A 24,501-nucleotide genomic window follows, 5' to 3' on the forward strand; every position below is an offset into this window, starting at 1 on the left:
AATGTTAGCTGTTACTATTTTATTAAACAAAGCTGGTCATGAATGGAAGGTGGTTATGAGATCTGAGGGAGTGGAGGGTGCCTGCCTCGTCACCTGTGTTTGCCTGTGTTCCTCTATATGAATGCATGTTTATGCATGTGTGTTTTGTGGCCGTCATACAATATGGCAGTAAAGTAGAGAGACGTGTCAAGTATGCCTTATGAAGTCTGCCTCAGTCATACTTTTTTTGGTAAGCCATGTGCATGTGCCCATATACATTTGCTTGTATGTCCATAAAACTCGTGTCCGTTACTTCTTTCAATTATGTGTAAGGAGTTAAGTGGTCCTGCCTAAAAAACACACACAGTGGCAAAAAGAAAAAAGCCCGATGAAATGTATTAAAACTTGAGTTCATGTGGACAGGGTTCTGGGCGTGAGGGTGGTAGCTTAAACGAAAGGATTCTGAACCACAGCCTTGGGCAAGTCATGCATTTTTTTCCTCCAGTTTATACCAGCTATTGAAAGGAGATGACATTGTTGTCTACATACCTCTTCAAGGAAGGTCAAGACCAACTAGTAAACATCAGTGAAATACCAAAAAAGGAAAAAATGGCAAATGACATCCTTAAATTCCCTTAAATTTAAGATGGACAGAAGCCACTGAAATGCAGTGTCTCCTAACATCAAATATTCCCCCCGAACTGAGTTTTACATTGGGTGGAACTGGCAAACAAGATTGAAACAGTAATTTGCAGAAATCGAGGACTGGAAAGCAGCAGTGCAGGAGTTTGGGAGTTATCTGTAATGTGAAAGCCGTGGAGAAGCCCTAAGGCTGTGTTATGTGGTGTTGTGGGAAGCTGCTAAGTACAGATTGCAGAGAACTTGGGACGAGGTGTGAACTAAATCGGTTCATCCAGCATTGGAGTGAGAGCTCTGAACTCAGGCCAAGGACATACTGCCATTTAGTAGCTTGGTGACCTCGGGTAAGTCACGGAGCCCTACTTGCGTCCTTTGTAAAATGTTTGCTCATTCTGGCTCTTTTCTTTTTAACTCATGTGGTTGGCAGGATAAGTTAGGATGATGGGTATCAGGGGTGCTTTAGAAAAGATCACAAACTGTCCCAGTGTTGGAGGGAATAATTGTTTCTGCTTGGGGTCGTGTCAGGTGACCTTTTCCACCAGTGACCTCTGGATACCTCCCTGTCGGGCTCACTTTTCTTGGTGTTGTATGTTGGCAGTGTGCTTTATAGGTCTTTGTGCCACCAGTTGAATAACCTTAGAGGTAGTTAAGAAATACTGACTAGCCTGGCAGAGAGAGATTAGTAAGTGTGCTGTTCTTTCTGATTCCAGACAGGGCGTTATAGAATTCTGATGGAAAGATTTGGTTCGAGAGAAATATTATTCTGTTCTAGGTCCTGACTCTGCTGGGTTAGTCTTTTCTCGAAGAATATATTGCCTCTCCTTCACCCTTTGTGTAGTGTTGGGTTAGATGCTACTTTTTACAGAGGGTTCTGTGAAGATACGAACTTACATTTTATTAAGTTTTATGAATTCAGCCAACAGTAGGTCTCTAGATGTTATTTTTAAGTCACTTTGGTCAGGACTTTGGTGACCTCTGGTTATGAGTGTCGAGTTTCAGACATTTGTCATGTTTACTTGTTTCGTATTCAGATTGTATCTGCAGAGTTTGTTTTGAACGTAACATATAACAAATAAAGCTCTTAAAGATTTATACAACTTCATCTTAAGAGGTGTATACGAGGGCAGGGGAGTCACAGGGAGTAGGAGACAGGTGCCGAGATCACCTCGTCATCTAGACTTTCTTGGCTAGAATGAGAAATCTGTATCCTTTATGACAGAGGGCTTGATTTGCCTTCCTTTGTGTTGGAAGCCAGGGAATAGCAGTGGAGTTCCTTGTCCTGGAGACCGTTCTTCCTGACTTCCCGCCTGGAAAGGGCCATTTGGGGTGAGCCCTCTGTTCCTGGGAGAGCCTTGGGCTGCCCTACTCTGCCCGCTGACAGTGCAGTTAGCACCTGGGAACTGGCCTGAGAGCTCTGCATTTGTTCTCATCGAGACCAGCCGGCTCGTGATTTTGCACAAAGGGGTAGAGTGTATTCACGTCATCGCCAAAGATGTGATTAGACGAGATATTGATTCTGAACTTCTGCCCTCTTCCCTCTGTTCAACTCTTTTCTTCCTTAGTGAGGTTCAGGCAGAAAAAAAATGGAACAGAGAGAACTAGGCCACTGGCTTTTGATAAATATTGATCAGTGAGCACGTCAGATGTAGCAAAGGCCTTCCCCTTTGTATGATGTCACCCTGCATGGGGGTCTCAGTGTGGCCTGTGATCACTCCTGCGGGGACTTGCTTTCTCAGGGAAAGGTTAGAAAAGGAAAAGAATCCCTGTAGGCAGTATCCAAAAATAATGTAAGCATTTCTAAATGTGTTTCCTTGAAGTCGTTGATCCCTTTGGTTTTCGAGGCCGTGCGATGCAGGAAGGGATGAGGTGAAGTGGTCAGCCTTGAGTGACAAACTTCTGAGCAACGCTGGTCTCGGTTCCTCTCTCTTATTCACCTCTTCCCAGTTTGGGCCTCCACTGCCGTCTGTCTGCCTCTGCCCCGCCGCTCCCTGAGCCCCGTCACACGCACACCACATGCGTGTTCTTTCCCCCCACAGTGCATGTCTGTGGCGTGGACAGTTGTATCAGTACTTGAACCGCTCTAAGCCAGGACCTCCCTGTTGGGCCACACTGGGTGAGTGAGATGCTGTGACCTTGAGGGTCCTTCATTCAAGTGAAGTGTGGCCCTGGTTTTTATCTTGATGTTCCTGGGTTGGTTCTGTGTAAGCAGCCAGCGATCCTGCTAATGGATCCCCTGGGACAGAGGGAAGAGGACAAAAGTGGATTTGCTGAACTCCTGTGGGGCATTTGAAATGGTGCCAAGAGGAGGCTGAAATGTAAATCAGCCCTTGCTTATCAGCCTGAGTTCCAGCATGTTAAGAGGGTGATGATTAGTAAGAAAAAGGCCAGGATACTTTATCTTTTCCTTTGCACATTTGGGAAAAATTTCCTCTGCCCTGCTAGCATTAGAAGCAGACCATTCTTTTTCCTCTACCATATCACATCAACTTTCATTAAAAGTCACCAGCAGCAAATACAAAGCCCTATCCATGGAAAATCGTTTAAGGCAACACTGTGCTCCAGCGCTTCAGGGGTGGGGTTTTGCCTTCTGCACCAACGGATCGGTTTCTCATATCCATGCCTTTCTGACCCAGCAGCTTTTAAAAGACCAACAAGCATTGCTCTGCTTTCTCCTGCCTCTCTCTCAGAGACCAGAGCTGCCATGCCTCTAGTCATGTACCAGAGAGCGTATTTGAAACAAGTCAGCTTAATTTGCCTGCATGCCTAGGACGCCTCTCTTTAAAATCTAATTTTGAGACAAGAGCTGTGTCTGAATATTTTGCTTTTCCCATGCAGGCGAGCGACGGAGGCGCCGGTGCCAGGTGGCGTTCAGCTACCTGCCCCAGAACGATGATGAGCTTGAGCTGAAAGTTGGTGACATCATAGAGGTGGTAGGAGAGGTACGTGTGCCAGGTGGGTGGGCGCGGTGGCCTCGCACGGGCTGTCAGAACCCACCCCTGGCTGGTTGGCCTTGCTGTGGGGGGCGTTAGAACTCAAGAGACCTTGGACATCACCTGGTTGAGTCTCTTCCAGAGGAAATTCCTCCAGAGAGGCCTGCCACCCAGCAGGGAAGGAAAAAGAAGTGGCATTTATTGAAGACCTGGTATGTGACAGGAGTGACAAGGTTCTTTACGCATGGGCCCATTGACTCATCGTAACCATTTTATTTTGTAGAAGAAGAAAGAGGCTCAAGAGACCCTAAAAGAGGCAGGGCTGAGGGTTGAAGCCAGGTCCACCTGGCTAGAGACCCTTGTTCTTTCCACTGCACTACATAACCTTGTTCCTGTGTGGTCCTGGCTGCTCGGAGCCAGCCCTGCTGGTGGAGTGTCCCACCAGACACTGGCACAGGCTTTTCAGGCTCCACTCCCTCAGGCCTGGGGGATCCTGGGCTTTGAACTTAGCATCTGATCATTCATTCTGATTCAACACATGTATCTGTATATAGAAATACAGTTTTCCAATTGCTTTGGTTTCTTGAATACCATTCAACCTTACAGAAACCCACGATCCCCCCCCCCCCCAAGAAAAAGGAAGCCAGAAGTCAAGGAGAAGGTTAAGGGTTAAGTGAACTATGACGTGGGTAGAAGTGGCAGGGCTGATGCTAGCAGCCAGATTTCTTGACTCTCATATAAACATGAAGTGAGCATGCATCAAAGCTTTATTTACCTCACTAATGAGGGCAACTGCAAGATGGTAAGGCTGGCTCAAAGAGAACGGTGAAAGAACAAAGTATTTATAATGACTGAAAGAGAAAAAAACTTGATTAAGATTGTTAAGTTAGATGCACAACTACATAGCGTCCTGCAGGGCAGTGAAACTGTAACCTCTGAGGTGATCTTTTCTAGGGCATGAATCTCTTGCATCTCTGCTGGTCAAAGTTTATTTTCATGGTTATCTGAGAAGACTCATTTGTTTTGCTTTTGGTTTTCTGCCGGTTAACATCTACACTAACAGAGTTGTAAACTGTCTCATAAATAGTAAATAGTGTGTCAAGCAAAGATACCTGTTCCTAGAGAATCAATTAATGGGGTTCCCAGCGTGATACTGGGAGGACATGCAGTAACCCCGTTTGCCTATTTCCCAGCTTTGGATAATTTGTATTAGAATGTCATTTATTCATCATTTTTTTATTCCTGGTGCCAAGCAGGGCACATAGGAGACATTTGTTGAAAGCTGAATGAGTTAAAAATGAATGCACAGCAGAGTAGAACATTTGTGCCAATGGTAGAAGGGCACAGTTCTTAAGACTGACACCACGGAAGAAATTCCAGAGGAAAAAATAAACAGTTGTGACTAAAAATAAAAGAGAGTTAAAATTTTGGCATGATTTGAAGAAAGTTTAGCTAAACAAAGAGGACAACAAACAAGAAAAAAATTTGCAATAAATTAAGATGAAAAGTTATTATATATGTAACATATGAAAATATTTTAGAAAGCTACTATAATAATGATAAAGTATAGATAGATCTGCTGTAAACACGTATCCCACAAGGGGAAATAAAAATCTTAACCATGAGAAAATGTTCTGCCCTGATATTAATTAATCAAATTAAGACAATAATGGGTACCTCCTTTTGAAAATCCTCAAACAGATTTAGTGGTAAGACTTGGCAATGCTTAGAAGAACTGGTGATTTTGTATATCTTTATGATCCTTGTATGAAGCTACTTAACAAGCACATCAATAGCTATAAAAATCTGAATTAATATCCTTTGACTCAGTAATCTTACTCCTAGGAATTTATCCATGGAAATGGTGAACAGAAAAAAAATATGTGAAACATGGTAATTGCAGCAATGCTTGTGATAATGAAAAGTCATCAAGAAAGGGAATAGTTGTGTGAATTAAGTTATATTATCCAGCTAGAAGATCGTGAAGCCACTAAGATGGTAAACGCAGAGGCCTTTAAATCTGTATTTATTATAATACTGTGCGTTGTAATTATGTTATATTCCACTAACCTGAGAGCTTTTCAACAGTAGGGATCTAGTTTTTATCTATCTTTGTATTCATAATACCTGGAATAGTGCCTGAAACCTAACATATACTTTAATAAATGCTTATTGAATAAGTAAATGAATAAATGGAAGTATGAAGGTTTTTTTCAAAATAAATGAATATATCAGCCACAGATTTGCATACAGTAGGATACAGTCATCGAAAATCTATCTTTGTGCATGTGATCAAAAATGGAAAGGGACCCAGAATTGAAAATGGTTCTGTCATAGAAGATGATTTTTCCTTTAATGCTGTAATAATATTTTAAGAAGTACAAATTAAGGTAAGGAAAATTATTAATAACTTTCTGGGAAATATTGCCCATTCTCAACTGCCTGTTGGCTCCAGGGAAACCGAACGAGGGTCGCTAAAGGAGAGGAATGATTGCAGGGTTGTTTTTCTCCTTGCCTGGAAGAAGAGCTTCACCACCATCTACGGTCCCCGCCTCCTTTCCATCCCTGCCAGTTCTGTGCTAGGCTTCATTCTCGGCTTGCTTCAAGCAGGAAAAAGAAAAATTAACTGTGTAGCCTATGCTATTTGTGTAAAACAAAACATAAAGGTTTACCTTTTAATCCATATTTTTAAAATTATATCATCAAAAATTAATTTCCCTATTGTTGAAATTTACTTGTCATATTGCAGACCCTGGGCCATTGTCACGTATAGTATAAAATCTGTCCTTTTCTCTTATAATGGGTGTTATATAAATGCCATTGAGTAGCTCTTGTCTAATTCCACTGAAGACTAAAAACAAAATAAACAAAAATCCCAAATAAACAAAAACCCTTAAATCACAGGAGCAGGTTGAGATAAGACCACAGTAATAACTTTGCAATACTATAGAATCAATCTATTGGTCAATAAAAATATAACATATTGTATTGTATAGGTGTATATATATATTTTTATTGATTGATTAATGGATTAATTCTACAGTATTCCAAAGCTATACACACACAAATGCCCGTACTCCCTCCCACCCCAACAGACAATTCCTAGGAAGATTTTGAATGTATGGACCAGTTTTTTAGAACAGTTGAATGAAGTAGAGACTCCTAAAAAATGATATACATATATCTTAACACGTAATCTTAGCTTAAAATATAAAAATGTATATTTGTCTGCCATTTGTCAACACAGCCTCGTAGGGCCTGGGCATTTCCCTTAACTATGGGTTTGCTGGTCTGAGTTCTATCCTCTCTGCATCCATGATGCATCCTCTGCTATTCCCACTGGTTTCTTTAAAGTGGATTGAGGGCAACAGAAGTGAAACAATCAGGGTTAATAATAATTCTTAAATTCTACACTCCCTCACCCCTAATCTCTTTTAGTTGTCTTTTTCTACACCCATTTTGGCACCGTTTTTTTTAAACCTTCAAATTATTATCCTATTCCTTCTCACCACTAGCTTTTTCTCTTCAAACCTACATATTTTGTACTCTTTAACCAAATCGTGTGCTAGCAGGAAGAGCAATGGATGAAAACAGGTTTGGGTGGACACGGCCCTGACCCTGGGTAGGGCGAACAGCCCTTCTGGCAGAAGTCAGCAGCTCAGCTTGGATGGGTCTCTGCAGCGTGGCTAGAGGAGAAATGGAGAGTGTGGGGCGGTCCAGGAATGAGCGCTCAGGAAGCGCTCACCACACTTCTGCCTCCTGGCTGGTCTGCAGGGAGAAAAAAAAAGTCACTGTGCACTTACTGAGACTGGGCTGCCAACCCACAAGGAAAGCTAACAGGCTCAATCCCCGATAGGCATTTTTAAGGAAATCATTTTAAATACACACTTGTGACATTTTTGTCCAGCGTGGGGAGGATTGATCAATGCAGGTGAAGTTCTGATGATAAGAACAGAGATGGCGCATGGACAGGGTTACCAGGAGAAGTGGCATTGGAGGGCCGCTGAAATTTTGATGCTGGCTTGCTGGCCTATTCGGGGGGGTTTGGTTTTTGTTTTAAAGTGCTTTGAAACCTCTTTGTTTTCCTATCTATGTTATCTAGAGCCTGGGAAAGGCGCTGCATTTCCTCTTGTGCTAGATGAGCTTGGTCTCATCCAGTCTCTCCTCGTGGTGGCCCAAGGGGTGTTCAGAGATTCTGGCTGTTATTTGTTCTTTGTGGTTAGTTTTTGAGGTATTTCCCAGTGGTCGCCAGTCAGGCTGGCTAGAGACTGAAGGCTTCAGTTTCTGACTTAGAGCTTAACTTGGCCTTGTTGTTTGCAAAGAAAAGTCACTTGCATTTCCTAGAAACTTAGGCATCTTACTTCTTGTGCCATGGAGAGAGATGTGGTTCTCTCAGCAGGAGTTAAAGAGGCCCTCGAAATTCTTCAAAACTTTAACTCAATCAGACAACCTCTGTGGGTGTGGATGGGCAATTTATCCTCATTTCATTTTTGGTGTAAGAACTCTATGTGCAAAAGGAGGCCTTTTTGTTTTGTGCTTGGCCACGGGAAGTCAGGTTCCTTTAAAAGCTGGTTAATTAATAGGTGATCAAAACTTACCTAAATTCTTACCCATTAAGGCACCCTTTGCTTTAGAAGGGTTTGTATCCCTTTTCAAAAAAAGATAACATTAATGTAAGATTTTTTAAATTGTAATTTGATAATCTAAAGAGCCCAGGCTGCTCTACAGTTATTTTTCCAAATAACTTTGGGGTGTACATCTCTGATTTCCTAATGCACAGAGATGGTAGAACGTTCATATTAAGGAGGGGGAAGCCACGTTTAGAAGCAACGATGATTAGATTAGAACCATTGGCATACAAAACCGGCGACAACCACGTAAAAGTAACATCTTTGCAAGTTTAAATGTATTTATAATAGATTGGCATAGCTATGGGAATTATCAAATATTTGAGTGCTTACTTGGTGAGAGAAACTGTGTTTACAGAGATCCGAAGATTTATTGAACAGAACTCCGCTTTGAAACATGCTTGGTATAGTCAGGGAGGGTAAGATATACTCAACTAAGAAGGTGACTAATAACCTGAGATACTGTTCGAGTGGCAAATAATGGTGTTGACAAATGAGAGAGGAATTTGAAAACAGAGGTACTCAGTGAGAAGGAAGAAGGTGCTTCCTAGAATAGGTGACATTTCAACTGGACGTGTGGAAAGTGAGGAGTATTTGGATTCATTCAGCAAGCACAGTTGTATTGTGTAAGGCGCTGGGCTAGTCTCGAGGAAGGAGGGCAGGACGTTAGTATAGCTTTGCTCTGAGGTTGGGGATGACCTGTGAAGCTTTGGGAGCAGGTGTGGAGTACAGGAAGCAGGAGCTGGCAGATGCAATCAAATGGGGTGGAGGGAAAAATAACACTGCTGCCCACACTGAACTTTTTTGTTTTTTAACATCTTTATTGGAGTATAATTGCTTTGCAATGTTGTGTTAGTTTCTGCTGTGTCACAAAGTGAATCAGCTATACGTATACATATATCCCCATATCCCCTCCCTCTTGCGTCTCCATCCCACCCTCCCTGTCCCACCCCTCTAGGTGGTCACAAAGCACCGAGCTGATCTCCCTGTGCTATGCGGCAGCTTCCCACTAGCTATCTATTTTACATTTGGTCGTGTATATATGTTAATGCTATCTCTCACTTCGTCCCAGTTTTCCCTTCCCCCGCCCCCTCCCCGTGTCCTCAGGTCCATTCTCTACGTCTGCACACTGAACTTTTAAAGGAACACTCCCTTCAAAGTTTCCTTACGTGTGGCTGTTCTAAGGTGAACGCGTCCCCATAGACAATTCACTCACCTGGGAATAGTTACAGGATAAAGCTTCAGGATCTTGATTCATCAGAAAGGTTATCTTTCTGGCTTGATTTATTATTTGCTCATATTTTCAAGCTGGAATGATAGTAAGGATAGCCTAGAGTCATTTAGGAATCTGGGGACCTGTAGACTAGCCCCTAGCTGTATTGAAGGACAGGACTTTCAAGCATTGCTGAAGAATGTCTGTAAGAGCCCTACCAGAAACCCTTGCCACTGTCAGGAAAATCATGGATGTTGCTCTCTCTCATTGGACAGAGTTTGCTTAAGTCTTAAATAGAAATCATATATATATATATATATATTTTTTTTTTCTTAAGTCATTTCCCTCTGGATGACCCTACAGATTTCTCTTTTGAGGGACCCCCTCATATGGAATAGGCTTATTCTCAAAAGAATAAGGGGAGGGGATAAAAATCAACTTCCTGTGTGTATGGAATGTTCTGGCCCTGCCTGGAAGAGGTAATTAGACAATGAAGGACATAGGAATTGGGGGAAAATATTGGCTCAAGCATTTAGAACCAAGATAACACTTGTTTATAGTTGGCATGACTAGCTTTCCGTGTTCCCAGATCAGCAGGGGTTGTTTAAAGCAATAAAAATAGAAAATAATGTAGGTATTTACGACTTCAGGAAAGTGGTTCCCTCAAAAATACTTTTTTCCCACTAATTCCACAAATAGAAAAGGATGTTTTCTAAAAACAATTTGTAGTTTTTCCAGCAATATTCCAAAGGTAAAAACTATGTCTTAACAAATTTACATGAAGTTCTTAAAAAGGCAAAAGCAGTCATAGGTGATAGAAATCAGATTATCGGTTGCTTGGAGGTAGATTGACTGGGGAGGAACACAAGGAAATTGTCTGGAATGATGGCAAGGCTCTGTATGCTGGCAGAACTGTGAGTTACACGAGTACATGCATTTGTCAGAACTGTTACACTTGTACCATTAAGACCTGTACCTTTAAATGAATTATATCTCAATTTAAAAAACCTTAAAAATCTATCTTGATATTTTTCTGGTCTAAAAAATTTTCCAAAATGCTGTCCCCTACCTCTCACAGGTAGGAAAAAGGACTGGCATTGAAATTCTCATTTAACTATTTCTGAATACATTTTTGAAATTGAGAGATAATTAACATATAACATTGTATTCCTTTTAGGTGTACAACAAAATGATTTGATATATGTATACATTGCAAAATGATCACTACAGTGAGTTCAGTTAACATCCATTACCACACATAGTTACAGTTTTTTTTCTTGTGATGAAAATGTTTAAGATCTACTCTCCTAGCAACTTTCAAATATGCAGTATAGTACTGGTAATTATTTACATTACATCCTCTGGATTTATTTATCTTATAACTGGAAATTTGTTTTGACCCCCTTCACCCATTTGGCTCAGTTTCCCCACCCCCTGCTTCTGCCAGCCACCAATCTGTTCCCTATATCTGTGAGTCCGTGTCTTATGTGTTCGTTTTTGGTTTTTTCAAGATTCCACATATAAGTGAGATCATACAGTATTTGTCTTTCTCTCTCTGACTTATTTCACTTAGCATAATGCCTTCAAGGAACCAGAAAAAGCATAAACTAAGCCCAAAGTTAGTAGAAGGAAGGAAATAACAAAGATCAGCAGAAATAAATGAAATAGAGACTAAGACAATAGAAAAGATCAGTGAAACCAAGAGCTGTTGTTTTGGAAAGATAAATAAAGCAGACAACTCTTTAGCTAGACTCACTCAGAAAAAAAGAGAGAGAGAACTCAAACAAATAAATCAGAAATGAAAGAGGAGAGGTTACAACTGATACCACAGAAATATAGATGATCATAAGGGACTATTACGAACAATTATATGCCAACAAATTGGCCAACCTAGAATAAATGGATACATTCCCAGAAATGTATAACCTACCAAGTATGAATAAATTTTGAGGAAAATTTTAGTAATGTTGAGGTGTGGGCCCCTCCTTAGAGCTTGATTTGTGCCTTGTTCTTTTTGAAAAGAATGGTAAAACAGCTCTTGAAACAATGAAGCTGACTCCATTTGCCTGGGTGCCTCTCCCTCCCCCATGTTCCCTCCTCCCTCACACCCGCCTCTCCAGTGTGCTTCTGACTGAGGTTTGGGTAACAAAGGGCAATTGGATGTAAAAAGCTATAGCAACCCTTAAACGGATTTTTCTGTCTTGCTGCTTGTACCCTGAAGTAGACTTTAGACTTGATGAACCTTGTTCCCCTTCTTGGTACAGTTGACAGGTAAAACTTCAACAGTGATAGGTAGGAACTACAGGCATATCTCAGAGATGTTGCGGGTTGGGTTCTAGACCACTGGAATGTAGCAAATATTGCAATAAAGTGAGTCACACAAAGTTTTTGGTCTCCTAGCGCGTATAAAAGCTATATTTACACTATCCTGTAGTCTATTAAGTGTGCAATAGCATTATGTCTAAAATAATGTACGTATCTTCATTTAAAAGTACTTAATTGCTAAAAAATGCTCACTGTCATCTGAGCTTTCAAGTCACTGTAGTAACATCAAAGATCATTGATCACAGATCAGCGTAACAAATATAATAATAATGAAAAAGTTTGAAATATTTGAGAATTACCAAAATGTCACACAGAGACACGAAGTGAGCAAATGCTGTTGGGAAAGTGGCGTCGATAGACTTGCTCGATGCAGGGTTGCCACACACCTTCCATTTGTTTAAAAAAAAGCAACATCTGTGAGGCACTGTGAAGCGAAGTGCAATGAAATAGGTGTGCCTGTGTCCTGGGTAGTTAGGAACCCCAGACAGCAAGGTCATCTTTGTATTCACAGGCATCCTGTTCAGTGCCTTACAGATGTAGATAACGTTTGTTAGATTGGGTGGAGGTGGAGATGTTGAAATTCACCCAGCCTCTTCCCCAACTTGCAACAGGGCTAAGAACTAGAAACTACTTCCTTGGGCCCTGAACCACTTAGAGGCTGGTGATTGTGAAGACTTAAGAATTGCAGGGCACACACACAAACTGTTTAAGTGGTTTGACTGCATCTTTCTTTCTCAAACATTACCATGTAAAGCTGCCCTGCTCCCAGCTCTGGGCTGAAGGTGGGGTTCTCTCCTGGAACACAGCCATGGGCTCCAGAGCTGGCTGGGTTGCTCTCCGAGGAACACAGCGGTTTGTTCTCAACCTAGAGCCAAGGCCTGCAGAAGCCTGTTGATGAATGAGTATGTGTTAGTGGGGAGAAGGTAGGTGTCTGCCCCCTTTTAATGCTTTCCTTGGGAAAGAAATCGTAAGCCCTTGGTAACATCCATAATCCTCACTTTATTACAAAGGGATGCATTTCTCTCTTTAAATATAGAAACATAAACATAAGCAACTTGATTTCTAAGCAGGTGGTGTGCAGACTCTGTATGTTCCACTCTTGTTGTAGAAGCTTTTCAACGATGGGGTCTTTATCTGTTTTGTTCACCAGTGAATCTGTCCCGAAGTCCTAGGGAAGTGCACAATAGGGGCTCATTAAATATTGGTGGAATCGGGAGGGTCACAGAGACCTGAGTGTGGTGTTACCTAACTAAGAACAGTGTGCGATATAGTCAGGGTCTGCTGGTCCCTTTTGCCCCTCACAGGAAGGAAAATTCCTTTTGTGGGGGAATCAGGGCTTCATAGGCCCCCATGGAGGATTTCCCCCAATTGATTTCCCTGCCATGCATTCATTCATCCATCCATCCATTCATGAGTGAATGTAATCATCACTATGGGCTTCAGTGTCATCATCTTTATGCAGGAAGTTGAACTAGGATTTCGCTGAAGAGGGATAGTGTGGGGCTGGGGATCATTCGTCTCATACCACCGGCCTGAATCTTGCAACCAGAGCAGCAGTCTTTAGGAAGAAATAGCACCGAACAGCTCTCTCTGCTACTGGGGACAGACGCCCGCCCGCTCCGTGGTGCCTGTAATGGGAAGTGTACCCCCCAGGCGATGAGCAGTGGTTTGATAGTCTGCTCCTCTGCGCGCCGTGAGGCTAATGATAGACGTCTGCCAGTTCCCTGTTGGCCATTCCTCTCAGACTGTTCTGTGACAGGGATGCAGGCATGTGGGGACGTGGGGAGGTGAAGACACCCCTGTTTTCCCAGCAGGCAGCCTGCCGATCCCACACATCAGGAGCACTTCCTTCGGGGATCTTGGGCTGGAGCCACTTATTACTGGGAACAGGAGCGTTTTAGATACTGTCAAACTGAATCAAATGGAATCGGCCCAGCTGCCCTGCGCTGTCGGGGATGACGCCAGGGATTGCTCATTTATGGTCCATGCCCTTGGTCTTTCCCTCCTGCCTGGTGATTTCTGGGAGAAAGAAGGTCATTTTATGGTTCCTTATTCAGGACAAGTACAAAGGACCCCATGCTACAAATCCTGTGACTATTTATATTCAGGCTTATGGTGAATCTTCCTAACCATTCTAATCCCATAAAAAGCTCCTTGAAAGGATAATACATAACAGTTGAGTTGACATAGACACATGGAGTGATTTCAACGGAAACGTTGTGAAATGCCATGATTCGGTATTGAATAAGGATAGTCATGCATGGGTGCCGTTGTCTGGATTCTTTCCCGAAGATTCTGTGATCACACAGATAATAATGGCCACTCTGTGAGTCTGTATCCCATGAGCTCCCTAAATCGTGCTCTAAAATGCCATTCTGGTTGTCTCCATTCTGAAGCTGTGTCAGCACCTCTTGAATATCTCTCTCACACACCCTCCCCTACTTATATGTGGCATTTCTGCTCTTCAAGGCCAACCTTAACTTTGATTCCTTTTTTTCTCCAAGCCTTCCTTTAGCATCCCAGATCTCGGTGAGCTCAACTTTGTGTAACACATTTGGTTTGTGCTAAGTCATGGTGTTTTCTTTTCTGTTTACCTTACATTGCTAGGTTTTGGTCATGCCCACCCTCCACCATCTTTAAACCATGTGTCCTTTCTACCTTGGTAGACTGTCAACTTCTTGAGGGGGAAAAACAAGGATATGTCCTGGGCTTCCCTGGTGGCTCAGTGGTTGAGAGTCCACCTGCCGATGCAGGGGACGCGGGTTCGTGCCCCGGTCCGGGAAGATCCCACATGCCGCGGAGCAGCTGGGCCCAGGAGCCGTGGCCGCTGCGCCTACACGTCCGGAGCCTGTGCTCCACAATGGGAGAGGCCACAACAGTGAGAGGCCCACGTACCGCAAAAAAAGAAAAAAAAAAAAAGGATATGTCCTGTACAGTCCTATGTCCCTAGCCCCTAGTGTAGAATCATAATACATCTATTTCTAACACTGATCAAGTGTGCTAATTATCCCACTGTACAGATAGGAAAGCCAGGGTTCAGTTAGTAGGACATTCGAAGAGTCACAAGATACGATTTGAACTGGGCTTTTGACTCTAATTTTCTTTTTGTTTTTTGTTTTAATTATTTAAGCTTTTAAATTGTGTTTATTGATTTGAAGAAGTAATACATGTACATGGCCCAAAAAAATTCCAAAAAGTTTCTAGGTTTCTTTCTATTATACTACACCATACTGGTAACTAAGTGCTTCCTTGTTCTCAAAATGCCCTGTTATTTTCCTCTGAGAAGCCAGTTCACTATTCTGACTTCTGCTATTCTGTTAGTGGCTCCATCACAAAATTTGGGGATGACTTCTTTTTTTTACACTTCCCTCATCTCAGCTTATTGGTTGCTGAAGACCAGCTTATCCCTCACAGATTCTCAAATCCGCACCTGCCTTGTTCGTTCTCACCCCTCCCCAGATCCAGCCTTCAACTCCCGCACCCAGATGACTGCAGTCTGGCTGCCCTCCCTACCTCCCTTCATCCCATATCAGCTCATCTCAGGGTAATCTAGAACCTTCAAGAAAGCTGCAGGGAGTCCTTCTACCTTCTGATTGAGTTTTTATTCCACAGATTCTTAACTTTTTGTTAGGCTATCAAGTTAGGTTTGGTAGTCTGGGAAAGCTATTCTCAGTTTTTAAATAATGGTTTTATATGCATAAAATAAAACACATAAGGTTAAAAAAGGAAGCATTTATATTAAAGTAACTATCAAGCTATTTTAAAAGCAAATTTTGGTATACTAATCTATGTGTACTTCTTTATTATAAATAATAAATAATTCCTTATTAATACATTAAATAACAAGGTCTCCCAGCAGGTGTGATAACTACCACCACTTCAAAGTAGCAATGAGGGGCTTCCCTGGTGGCCCAGTGGTTGAGAGTCCACCTGCTGATGCAGGGGACACGGGTTCATGCCCCGGTCCGGGAAGATCCCACGTGCCGCGGAGCAGCTGGGCCCGTGAGCCATGGCCGCTGAGCCTGCGCGTCCGGAGCCTGTGCTCCGCAACGGGAGAGACCATAGCAGTGAGAGGCCCGCATACCACCCCCCCCCAAAAAAAAAAGTAGCAATGAGTGCAAATGATATCTTGAAATACCCACAGTATCTATGATGTGACATGAAAATACGATTTGGTTGGTGTCACGTCACAGGTCCTTCTGTTACTCTGGTATGTTACGTATATTCCTAATCAAAGGAAATGCCAAATTTCAGTTGGATGTTAGTGGAAATGAAGTGTTAATTCTTTTCCACTTGGGTTTATGGTCCCTAGGTTAAACCCCCCTTCCTGAGTCTGAATCTCGAGACCCTGTGAAGTCTGCTTTCTCATTCCCTGTTAACCTGTAAGCTTTGGGTTCTGCTTGCACTCGGCACTGTACAGATAGGAGAGAAAACTGGCGAGTACCACGTCTAACTTGAACCCTGCCTCTGTTCTTCTGTCCACATCTGTGCAGGTAGAAGAAGGTTGGTGGGAAGGTGTTCTCAATGGAAAGACTGGAATGTTTCCTTCCAACTTCATCAAGGAGTTGTCAGGGGAGTCAGACGACCTCGGCATTTCCCAGGATGAGCAGCTCTCCAAGTCAAGTAAGGAAGGAAGCCCTCCCACCATGCAGGACAGGGGTGGGGGCACCCGCAGGTGCCACTCCAGCCTCCCCTTGGTTCCACTGCCTGTGCTAAGCGATTGTGACAGAAGCTCATGAATATTTTCTTGGTTATGCTGCCTTAACCCACCATGGTTTCGTAGGTTTATCATTGTAAAGGTGTGACGTGCATACCTTTACCCCTGCGCAGATGCACACTGTGAACATCTCTGGATAGGTGACTGTCGGCCTTCATAGTCCCCCATGGATGGCCCATGTTGCTGTGCCTCCGTATACTTCTAAAATGTCACTCACTGCAAGTTGATAATTATTTTTAAAATGAACCAAATGAGATTGTTAATATTTCTCAGCATCTCTTGAGGAACTTGGAGAAAATGGCACACACACACACACACACACACACACCCCACACACAAATCATTGGTGGGGAGAAGGGCAATGTTCAGGACGCGTGTGTGCCAGTTCCCTTGAAAGTCTGCCAAGCCAGCTGAGGGCCCAGCCCCACCTCGGGTGAGCATGCGTGTGTGTCTGTGATGGTGAGAATGAACTCCAGGTCTTTCTCTCTCCAGGGCCTGAAGCTCTCCTCCCTCCAGCTTCTCTGCTGCCTTTTCCAGCTCACGGAGCAAAAGGTCAGGACCGGGAAACTTTGTTCTCCCAGTCGCTAACCCAACTTCCTACGTGGGCGTCTGTGTATCTCTTGTGCCGTCTTGAGCCAAGGTCATGGGTGTGAATGTTGTAGAGGCTCGACTGTGTCTTAGCGGTTCGCCACTACCTGGGGCTGCAGACTTTCCTTTCTAACAAGAAGAAGACAGCTCAGTCCTGTCAAAATAAGTCTTAAACAGCTTTCTTTTCCATTTGGAAAAATCTGACTTGAGTGGTATTTTCAATTTAGTTGTGTCTCTTTTATTTAACCAGTAGCATGATTGGGCAGATCCCCAATTTGGAGGTAAAGCCATTTCTAGAGTCGTGCTCAGGCCACCTCCTTCACTTGGTGTTTCAGTGGCTCTGGCCGATTGGCTCAGTAGCTTCCAAAGTCTGGAGCTCCCCATCCCTGAACCTCATTCCATCCTGGGGTCTATGATAGGAAAGACAGGAGGTGATTTGGGGGCACAGGAAGCATCTTGAAGCTCCTGCTGCCTTCTGTGGTTTGGGGCAAGGAGGTTCTCTGCTAACATGGACCAACAAATGAGTATGGCCAGGAGGGCAGAAAGTGTCCTTGACCCCATGATAGTGGGACTTCTATGGCTTCCAAATTGCACATTAGAATTCTAACTGCCATAGTGTCTCCTTTCATACACTGGAATAGTATTGTACCTGGTAATTGGTCCTATAATAAGAATACTATATCTTAGGGATATTGTGGATTAAATGGGCTTTCTTGGAGGGAGGACCAGATCGGGTCATTTCACCATTATTTCTGTGGAAGTGTGTTATGAGTTCCAATAGCAATAATGTATATAAACCACCTCACCTATAGAAGACCCTCTATTAAGTGGTCACTTTCATTGTTAATCATGATGAATTCTTGGGCCACAGCCAGTTAGTAAGTTGAGGCTACTTACACACCAATTAGTACTGTGCTCACTGAAGCATTGTCTCTGCCTTTGGAAACTACTTTGGGATTCCTGTACTCAGGCAGAAAAGGAGATCTGGAGGGGTATTGGACCACATTTTTGGGAGAACCTTGACCTCTTGATATCCTGCCATGTTAGGTATGCTTTCAGAGCTGGAGCTCAGAGAAGTCATGCCTCTTGTATTTTTGGAACTGTTGAAACAAACTGTCTCCTCTTACTCCAAGTCAATAATGTGGACATTTGACCCTGCTTGACCCCTTAGCTCAAAGCACACAATGCTGGAATTCCCGGGGCAGGAGGTTAGGAGGTGGAGTGGAATGGTCTTCCCAATCACTTAGCCTTCTGTCACATGCTCTGAAGGGGCTGATTCTCTCATGGAGACTGCTGTCCCCAGCGCTCATTCCATTAAAACCTGCCATTTCAGAACTAGGAGATCCTAATAATTCCGGCGGCCATGTTTAGTTACCACAGGAACTGTCCCTTGTCAAGGGGGTTTTTGAGGTCTCTGGAGAGGCATGTTCTCCTAACAAGGATGGATGCTTGTGAAATAAGTACATGGCTTTTCTAATCTTCCTGTATGTGCAATTAAAGAGAAAAGGGCCCATCAATTGATCTTTCTATCTGTCTGTCCATATCCATCCATCCTTCCTGCTTTCCTTCTTTTCTTCTATTCTTCATTCATTCAGCTTTTACTTGGCCCCTGTTGTTACTAAGATGCTGTACTAGGCACTGAAGAGTTACAGAGACAAATCAGATAAGGGTCCCTGTCTTCAGTCAGCTTGCACTGTGGAAAGGGGGTGCACAAATCAGCGACAGTTCAGGAAAGTGCCACACGTGCTCTGCTAGCCGAGTATCTGAGGAAAAGTGGGATACACAGGCAGAGAGGGGCCAGTCCCCTGGGGATGTAGGGACAGTAGTGGTCACAAAAGGCTTCATAGGAAAGCAGATGTAATTATAATGTCCCTAGGGCTTGCTAAATTGAAATAATCCCCTGAAAGAGAGAGAAATACCATCTCTCAGTGTTCTCACAGGCTGTTCAGTAACTGTTTACACTCTGATGGTAAAATATATATAATTAGATCAGATCACATGCAGAAATTATGTATACTGGTAAGATTTGTCTAGGTGGAACTTTTGGTTTTAGAGTGAATCTGCTCGTTCCCTATCCCCAGAGAATGGTGTTAGTAGTTTCAGTGTACTTTTCTTTACAAAAGAAACATGTTTTTGTTTTGAAATAATTATAAGGTCACAGAAAGTTGCCAAAAAACCAAACCAAACCAAAAAAAAAAACCAAAAACACTGTACAGGGCGGTCCCATGAACCCTTCATGCAGTTTCCCCCAGGGATAACATCTAGTATAACTACAGTAAATGTGTATTTACTTTTATCATAGAACTGAGAAAGACAGATGTAGTTAATGCACAAAAGATATCTAGGTTTTTACTCTGGTATGAGCCGAACAGTAGTTAATAAAGGTCTTTGTTAGACCAGCCCACTTAATACCCTTCATAAATTACAGTTTTCACAGAGACTGCTTAATTAATACATGGCTCTGGGGCTTCCCTGGTGGTGCAGTGGTTAAGAATTCGCCTGCCAATGAAGGGAACACAGGTTCGAGCCCTGATCCCACATGCCGTGGAGAAACTAAGCCCGTGCGCCACAACTACTGAGCCTGCACTCTAGTGCCTGCGAGCCACAACTACAGAGCCCACATGCCACAACTACTGAAGCCCATGTGCCTAGAACCCGTGCTCCACAACAAGAGAAGCCACTGCAATGAGAAGCCCGCACACCACAGCAAAGAGTAGCCCCTGCTCGCTGCAACTAGAGAATGCCCACGTGCAGCAACAAAGACCCGATGCAGCCAAAAATAAATAAATTAAATAAATAAATTTATATTTTAAAAATACATGGATCTGACAGTAAGTCAAACTCCTAATGTTTGCACCATTTTGGTAATTTTTAGAGATCCTAGTGACATCATATAAAAATCCTCTCAATTTAAATGCTAGTAGACACTGGGGGAGGTTTTTTTTAAGACAGATAAAATCTGTATCCTGGTACATATGAAGAAAACTTTGTGTACAATGTATCCTTATACATCTCTTTGTTATACACACACACACCTACCCCTGTATGTGCACACACTTCTTTGATATTTGTAGTCTTCACATTGCTACTTCCAGAAGGTTTTTGAGGATAGTTAATTCAGTTGAGTTTTGTTAACCAATGGATGAATGCAATTGAAGAAACATTGCATTTTATTTATAAGGAAGTGTGCCACGACAGCTTGTCACATGGTAGGTGTTCAGTAAATGCTTGCTGAATCCTTCTTATTCTGCGGAGGCATTTTTAGCTTTGAATGAAAGATATAAATTGCTTGAACTTGCTTTCCTTTTACCCTGATGTATTTTTATATATGGTAGTTGGTTATGAAAATCTCTAAACTTCACATCTTTGTTCAGGGTAATCTAATCTATCAAGGAAAGAGTTACAGCAGTTGTGTTGGTTGATATGTTGATTTAAACATTTTATCTCAAGCAAGAAAATTCATTGTCAGGTAGTGGCAGAAACTTTTTGCTGTATATTTAAATTTGGAAGCATCTTTACCTTTCATAGCATTTATGGAACTCTATAAAGGTGCTTTTTCAAAAAGATTTTTGTCAACTTTTTATTATAGAAATTTTCTAACTTACACAAATCGAGAGAATAGTATGATGAACCCTTGTGTACCTGTTACCCAGCTTCAGCAGTTAGCAACCTGTGGCCAATTCATTGTAATTATACCACTACGCAATCCTCCCCTATATTATTTTGAAGCAAACCCCAGATATCACATCATTTCATCCATAAGTATTTCAATATGTGTCAATAAAAGGGTATTTTAAATACTGTTATCACTCCGAATTATAATAATAATAATAATAATAATAATAATAATTGCAGTTCCTCAAAGTAATTACCTATATGGTCAGTGTTCACTTTCCCCTAATAGTCTTCTATTTTTTAATACAATTTGTTAGTTTGAATCTGCACCCAAAGAAGGTACATACCCTGTGATTGGTTGATATGTCTCAACTCTCTTTGAATCTCTAGATTCTTCTTCCATGTCGCCTTTTTTCGTTGCTACTTTTTGCTGAAGAAACTGAGGTCCTTTGTCCATTAGTTTCCCACAGCCTGCCTTTTGCTGATTTCATCTCTACTGTGTCGTGTACTCTATATTCCTATAAATTGATAATTGGATCTCGGGCCTTGATTAAATTCAGGTTTGAGAGAGAGATTTTTTGGGGTGGGGGCACAGAACTGCTTCATAGGTGGTGATGGATAGTCTATCTGGAGGCTCATAATATCTGGCTATCTTTCTTTTTGAATATTAGCAGCCCCTGATGATTATGACCCAGATCTATGCACTCATTAGGGCTTGCAAAATGGTACCAAAACAGGGAATTTTTTTAAAAAGAGAGTGAAATGGGCTGCCATGTAACAGATCAATAGTGAAAAAAAATGTTGAGTAAATTAGGTTTTTAAAAAACAGAACATCCAAGGGTTTGCAATAATTGTGCGGGCAGGATCTTATGTTAGGGATGGAAAGGAATTGAGAGCTCATCTAGCCTAGTGTCAGATGAGAACACTAAAGCCCAGTGAGATGAAGTCCTGGTTGTGGCCTCGCTTCTGAGTCATGAAGCCACCATTACATGCAGGCCTTCCTGCATATAATTCGCACATACTTTGGTATTGCTCCCATTACGGCTTGCAGATTACCCTTTCACGGAGCATCTGACAAATTTCAAATCTGAGTACAGTTTAACTTATTTCTTATGGTCACAGATTATGATGAATTAATTACCTTTTCAGTTACAATTTTGCACATGCGAGTGCTGACGAAATGATGTGAAATGGAACTAATTACAAATTATATTGATATCATTGCATTAAATTATAATCAGAAAATATCTTGATCTATAAGATTTATTTGGATGCAGAGGCAAAGAAATCCAGATATGACTACTGTCCAGTTTCAATTTCATACATACTTTGCTTCACATTTAAGATATAAATGTGACTTTCCTCTTTCTAACATCTTTTTGATATTATTTAATTTCTTAGATTATAAAATAATTCTTGTAAAACGGAAAAGTATTCCTGTTTTTTTTTTTAAAGAAAAACATCGTTTAGCTACAGAAACATTTTAAGCTATTTCCCATAGTTTCCAGAGGGAGAAAGTTTGCATTTTCTTTCTATAACCATTAATAACCATGATATTTAAGTTTGAATTGACTTTCTTATTTTCCTAATTCCTTATGTTTGAATTTTAGGTTCAGATACTTTAGTGACTTGTCAAGCGAAGGCAAAGATGTAGATGGCCTTTTAAAACTTAGGGCAAACCACTCCCATGATACAGAAATATTTTATTTCATTAGCTGTAAGAAATGGATTGCTTGTGCCCCTTGCCTGTAAGAGCTAAAGCCAGGCTGGCACCCTCTCACGCTTTAGTGTCTCTACACTTTTTAATATTAAATGTTATTTGTTTTGTGTATGAGGTTCTGTTGGCAGTGACGAGCAATTAGCAAATTGATGAAATAGAGTTTCAGGCAAAATTAGATGCTAGCGTAAGCGTATGATTTTGTGTTGAAATTTTAAAATGCTTCCCTTTTACAGTGTTTGCTGCCTTCAAGTGCTAATATTTAATAGTGACAGTAGAATATTCCTCCCCCCCACCAAATAAACAGCACTCATATTCATGGACTTTCCAATTGCCCATCTCTTTTGTTCTCTAGATGGAACGTGTGTGTCCTCACCCCCAGCCCAGGCTCCATTTCCAGTCCTCTTGCTGCCAGTGGACGGGGCGGGGGGTGGGTATTTTGCAGAAATGCTTGGCCATTCAGAGACAGCAGGGCCATGTCTACCTCAGTGATTCTCAGACTTGGTCCTGGGGAAGAAGAAAGGGAGGTTCTCTTGTACTTGGAGGAACTTTATTGAAATACTGATTTCTTTTTCTTACTTTTTTTTGACACGAAAAGGACGGCTGCCATTCAGTTCTGGGGGGGCCTGGCTCACAAAACAGCTGTAGTCCTTGGGAGTAATGTTACCTTAGTGATGGAAGTTAGGCAGAATAAAAATTCACCCAAATAAAAACTAGCCACTGTTACTTGCTCCACTTTGTCGTCAAAGTCCTCAAGGGCTACAAGTCTAAGGAGAACATGTGAAACACTTGTTTCTTTGGATTATCCTTATGTAGCCAGTGATTTGAATATCTGAGTTTTTGCTTTAATTGGACAGAGCACATCTGTCAAGAAGGGCAGATTTCAAAGCAGTGGTGTACCACCATGTCTGTAGGACACAGAAATTGGCAATACCTGATTCCATTTAATTTGTTGATCTGATCGTTTACAATCCCTTTCATGTTATTAGGGGTGACATGGCCTAGAAGTTGACACGATGGTCCCTAATGGAATTTCCCATTTTCCTGAAGAATGTTTCTAAAAAGTGAGACAAGTTGCTGTCTCTCACTCAGTTCCACTCTCTGTCTCTCTGTAAATGTAGCCTACCTTTTCATCCCTCAGACTTATTATGAGGGAGCTATGTAACTGGCCTCCAGTTTGATATTTAGCTCACAGCCATAATAGGACCTACTTCCTGCATAACTTAGAGTAATGCATATATTAATTGAGCTTGTCTTTATCAAACCATTTTACCTGCTGATGGTACTCTCTGTAGGGTGTGTGTGTGTGTGTGTGTGTGTGTGTGTGTGTGTGTGTGTGTACCCTCAAAGTGGGGCAGAGTGTGTGTAGTCTATGTACTTACTCATGGTTCCAGAGAGATTTGGGCTTTAGCCATGTGTCCAGTCTTATGCTATTGATAACCTCTACTTGTAACAACAAAAAAGAAGATAATTTGCATTTGACACTGGGTGAGCCCTATGTCCTCATGCTTAAGTACAGTCTCATGACTGATATGGCAAAACCTCAATTAAGATGTTTCAGGAAATAGGGTTTTCTGGTGTCTTTGGTGCTAAGCAGAAAACTCCTTGCATTGACATGGAAGCCACGATTGGTTTCAAACCTCATTGGTGAAAACCCCCCTCTAGAATACTTGTACATTTTCTTGCTTCAAGATACTAAGAATGAAAAATCTTTTAAAAGGGATTTTGTGCCTTGGTTAGACTCTTGGGGTCATGAATATCAGTTTGTATCGTACTGGGCTCTAGGGGTAGAAGATAAAGGATAATGGACCAAAATCTATATTATGTTCGAGTCACACTCTCCAAAGAGAAGAATGAGTTAACTAAGGAATCTGATTGATTGGATTTCCTCTGGCTGAGGTTTTCCTACTCTTGAGGTATAATGTTGAAGTGGCTTCCAGGTTTAAATTGGGCATAATCCACACGCCAGGCATTTGCAGAGGTGAGCCCTAATTCCGGTGCTCATTGCCATCATGGGTGCATGGGGACTTTGGGCTCATTCTGTAACATTCTTAAATTCTGCTTAATGGTTTCTAATTAATTTTGTGGATGAAGCTCTTGCAGTGGATTCATTGAAGACAAGTTCAGTTAAAGACTCTCCCTCTTCCTTC

The 24,501-nt window shown here is 42.0% G+C and overlaps 1 protein-coding gene across 17 annotated transcripts in view; it reads left to right on the plus strand.

Annotated features, from left to right (window-relative positions):
- Positions 1 to 24,501, plus strand: part of SH3KBP1 (SH3 domain containing kinase binding protein 1) — a 341,435-nt gene that overhangs the window by 168,925 nt on the left and 148,009 nt on the right. For 11 of the 17 annotated variants that reach the window (XM_059050822.2, XM_067023819.1, XM_059050824.2 and 8 more), the window contains 2 exons: positions 3,454 to 3,557; positions 16,208 to 16,337. In XM_059050822.2, the coding sequence (XP_058906805.1) occupies positions 3,454 to 3,557; positions 16,208 to 16,337 (234 nt within the window). Of the gene's footprint in view, positions 1 to 3,453; positions 3,558 to 16,207; positions 16,338 to 16,923; positions 16,984 to 24,501 lie in introns of all 17 variants that reach the window. The other 6 variants (XM_059050821.2, XM_067023820.1, XM_059050823.2 and 3 more) reach the window with 1 other exon arrangement.

The sequence above is a fragment of the Kogia breviceps genome, chromosome X, assembly GCF_026419965.1.
Source record: "Kogia breviceps isolate mKogBre1 chromosome X, mKogBre1 haplotype 1, whole genome shotgun sequence".
NCBI classification, from domain to species: Eukaryota; Metazoa; Chordata; class Mammalia; order Artiodactyla; family Physeteridae; genus Kogia; species Kogia breviceps.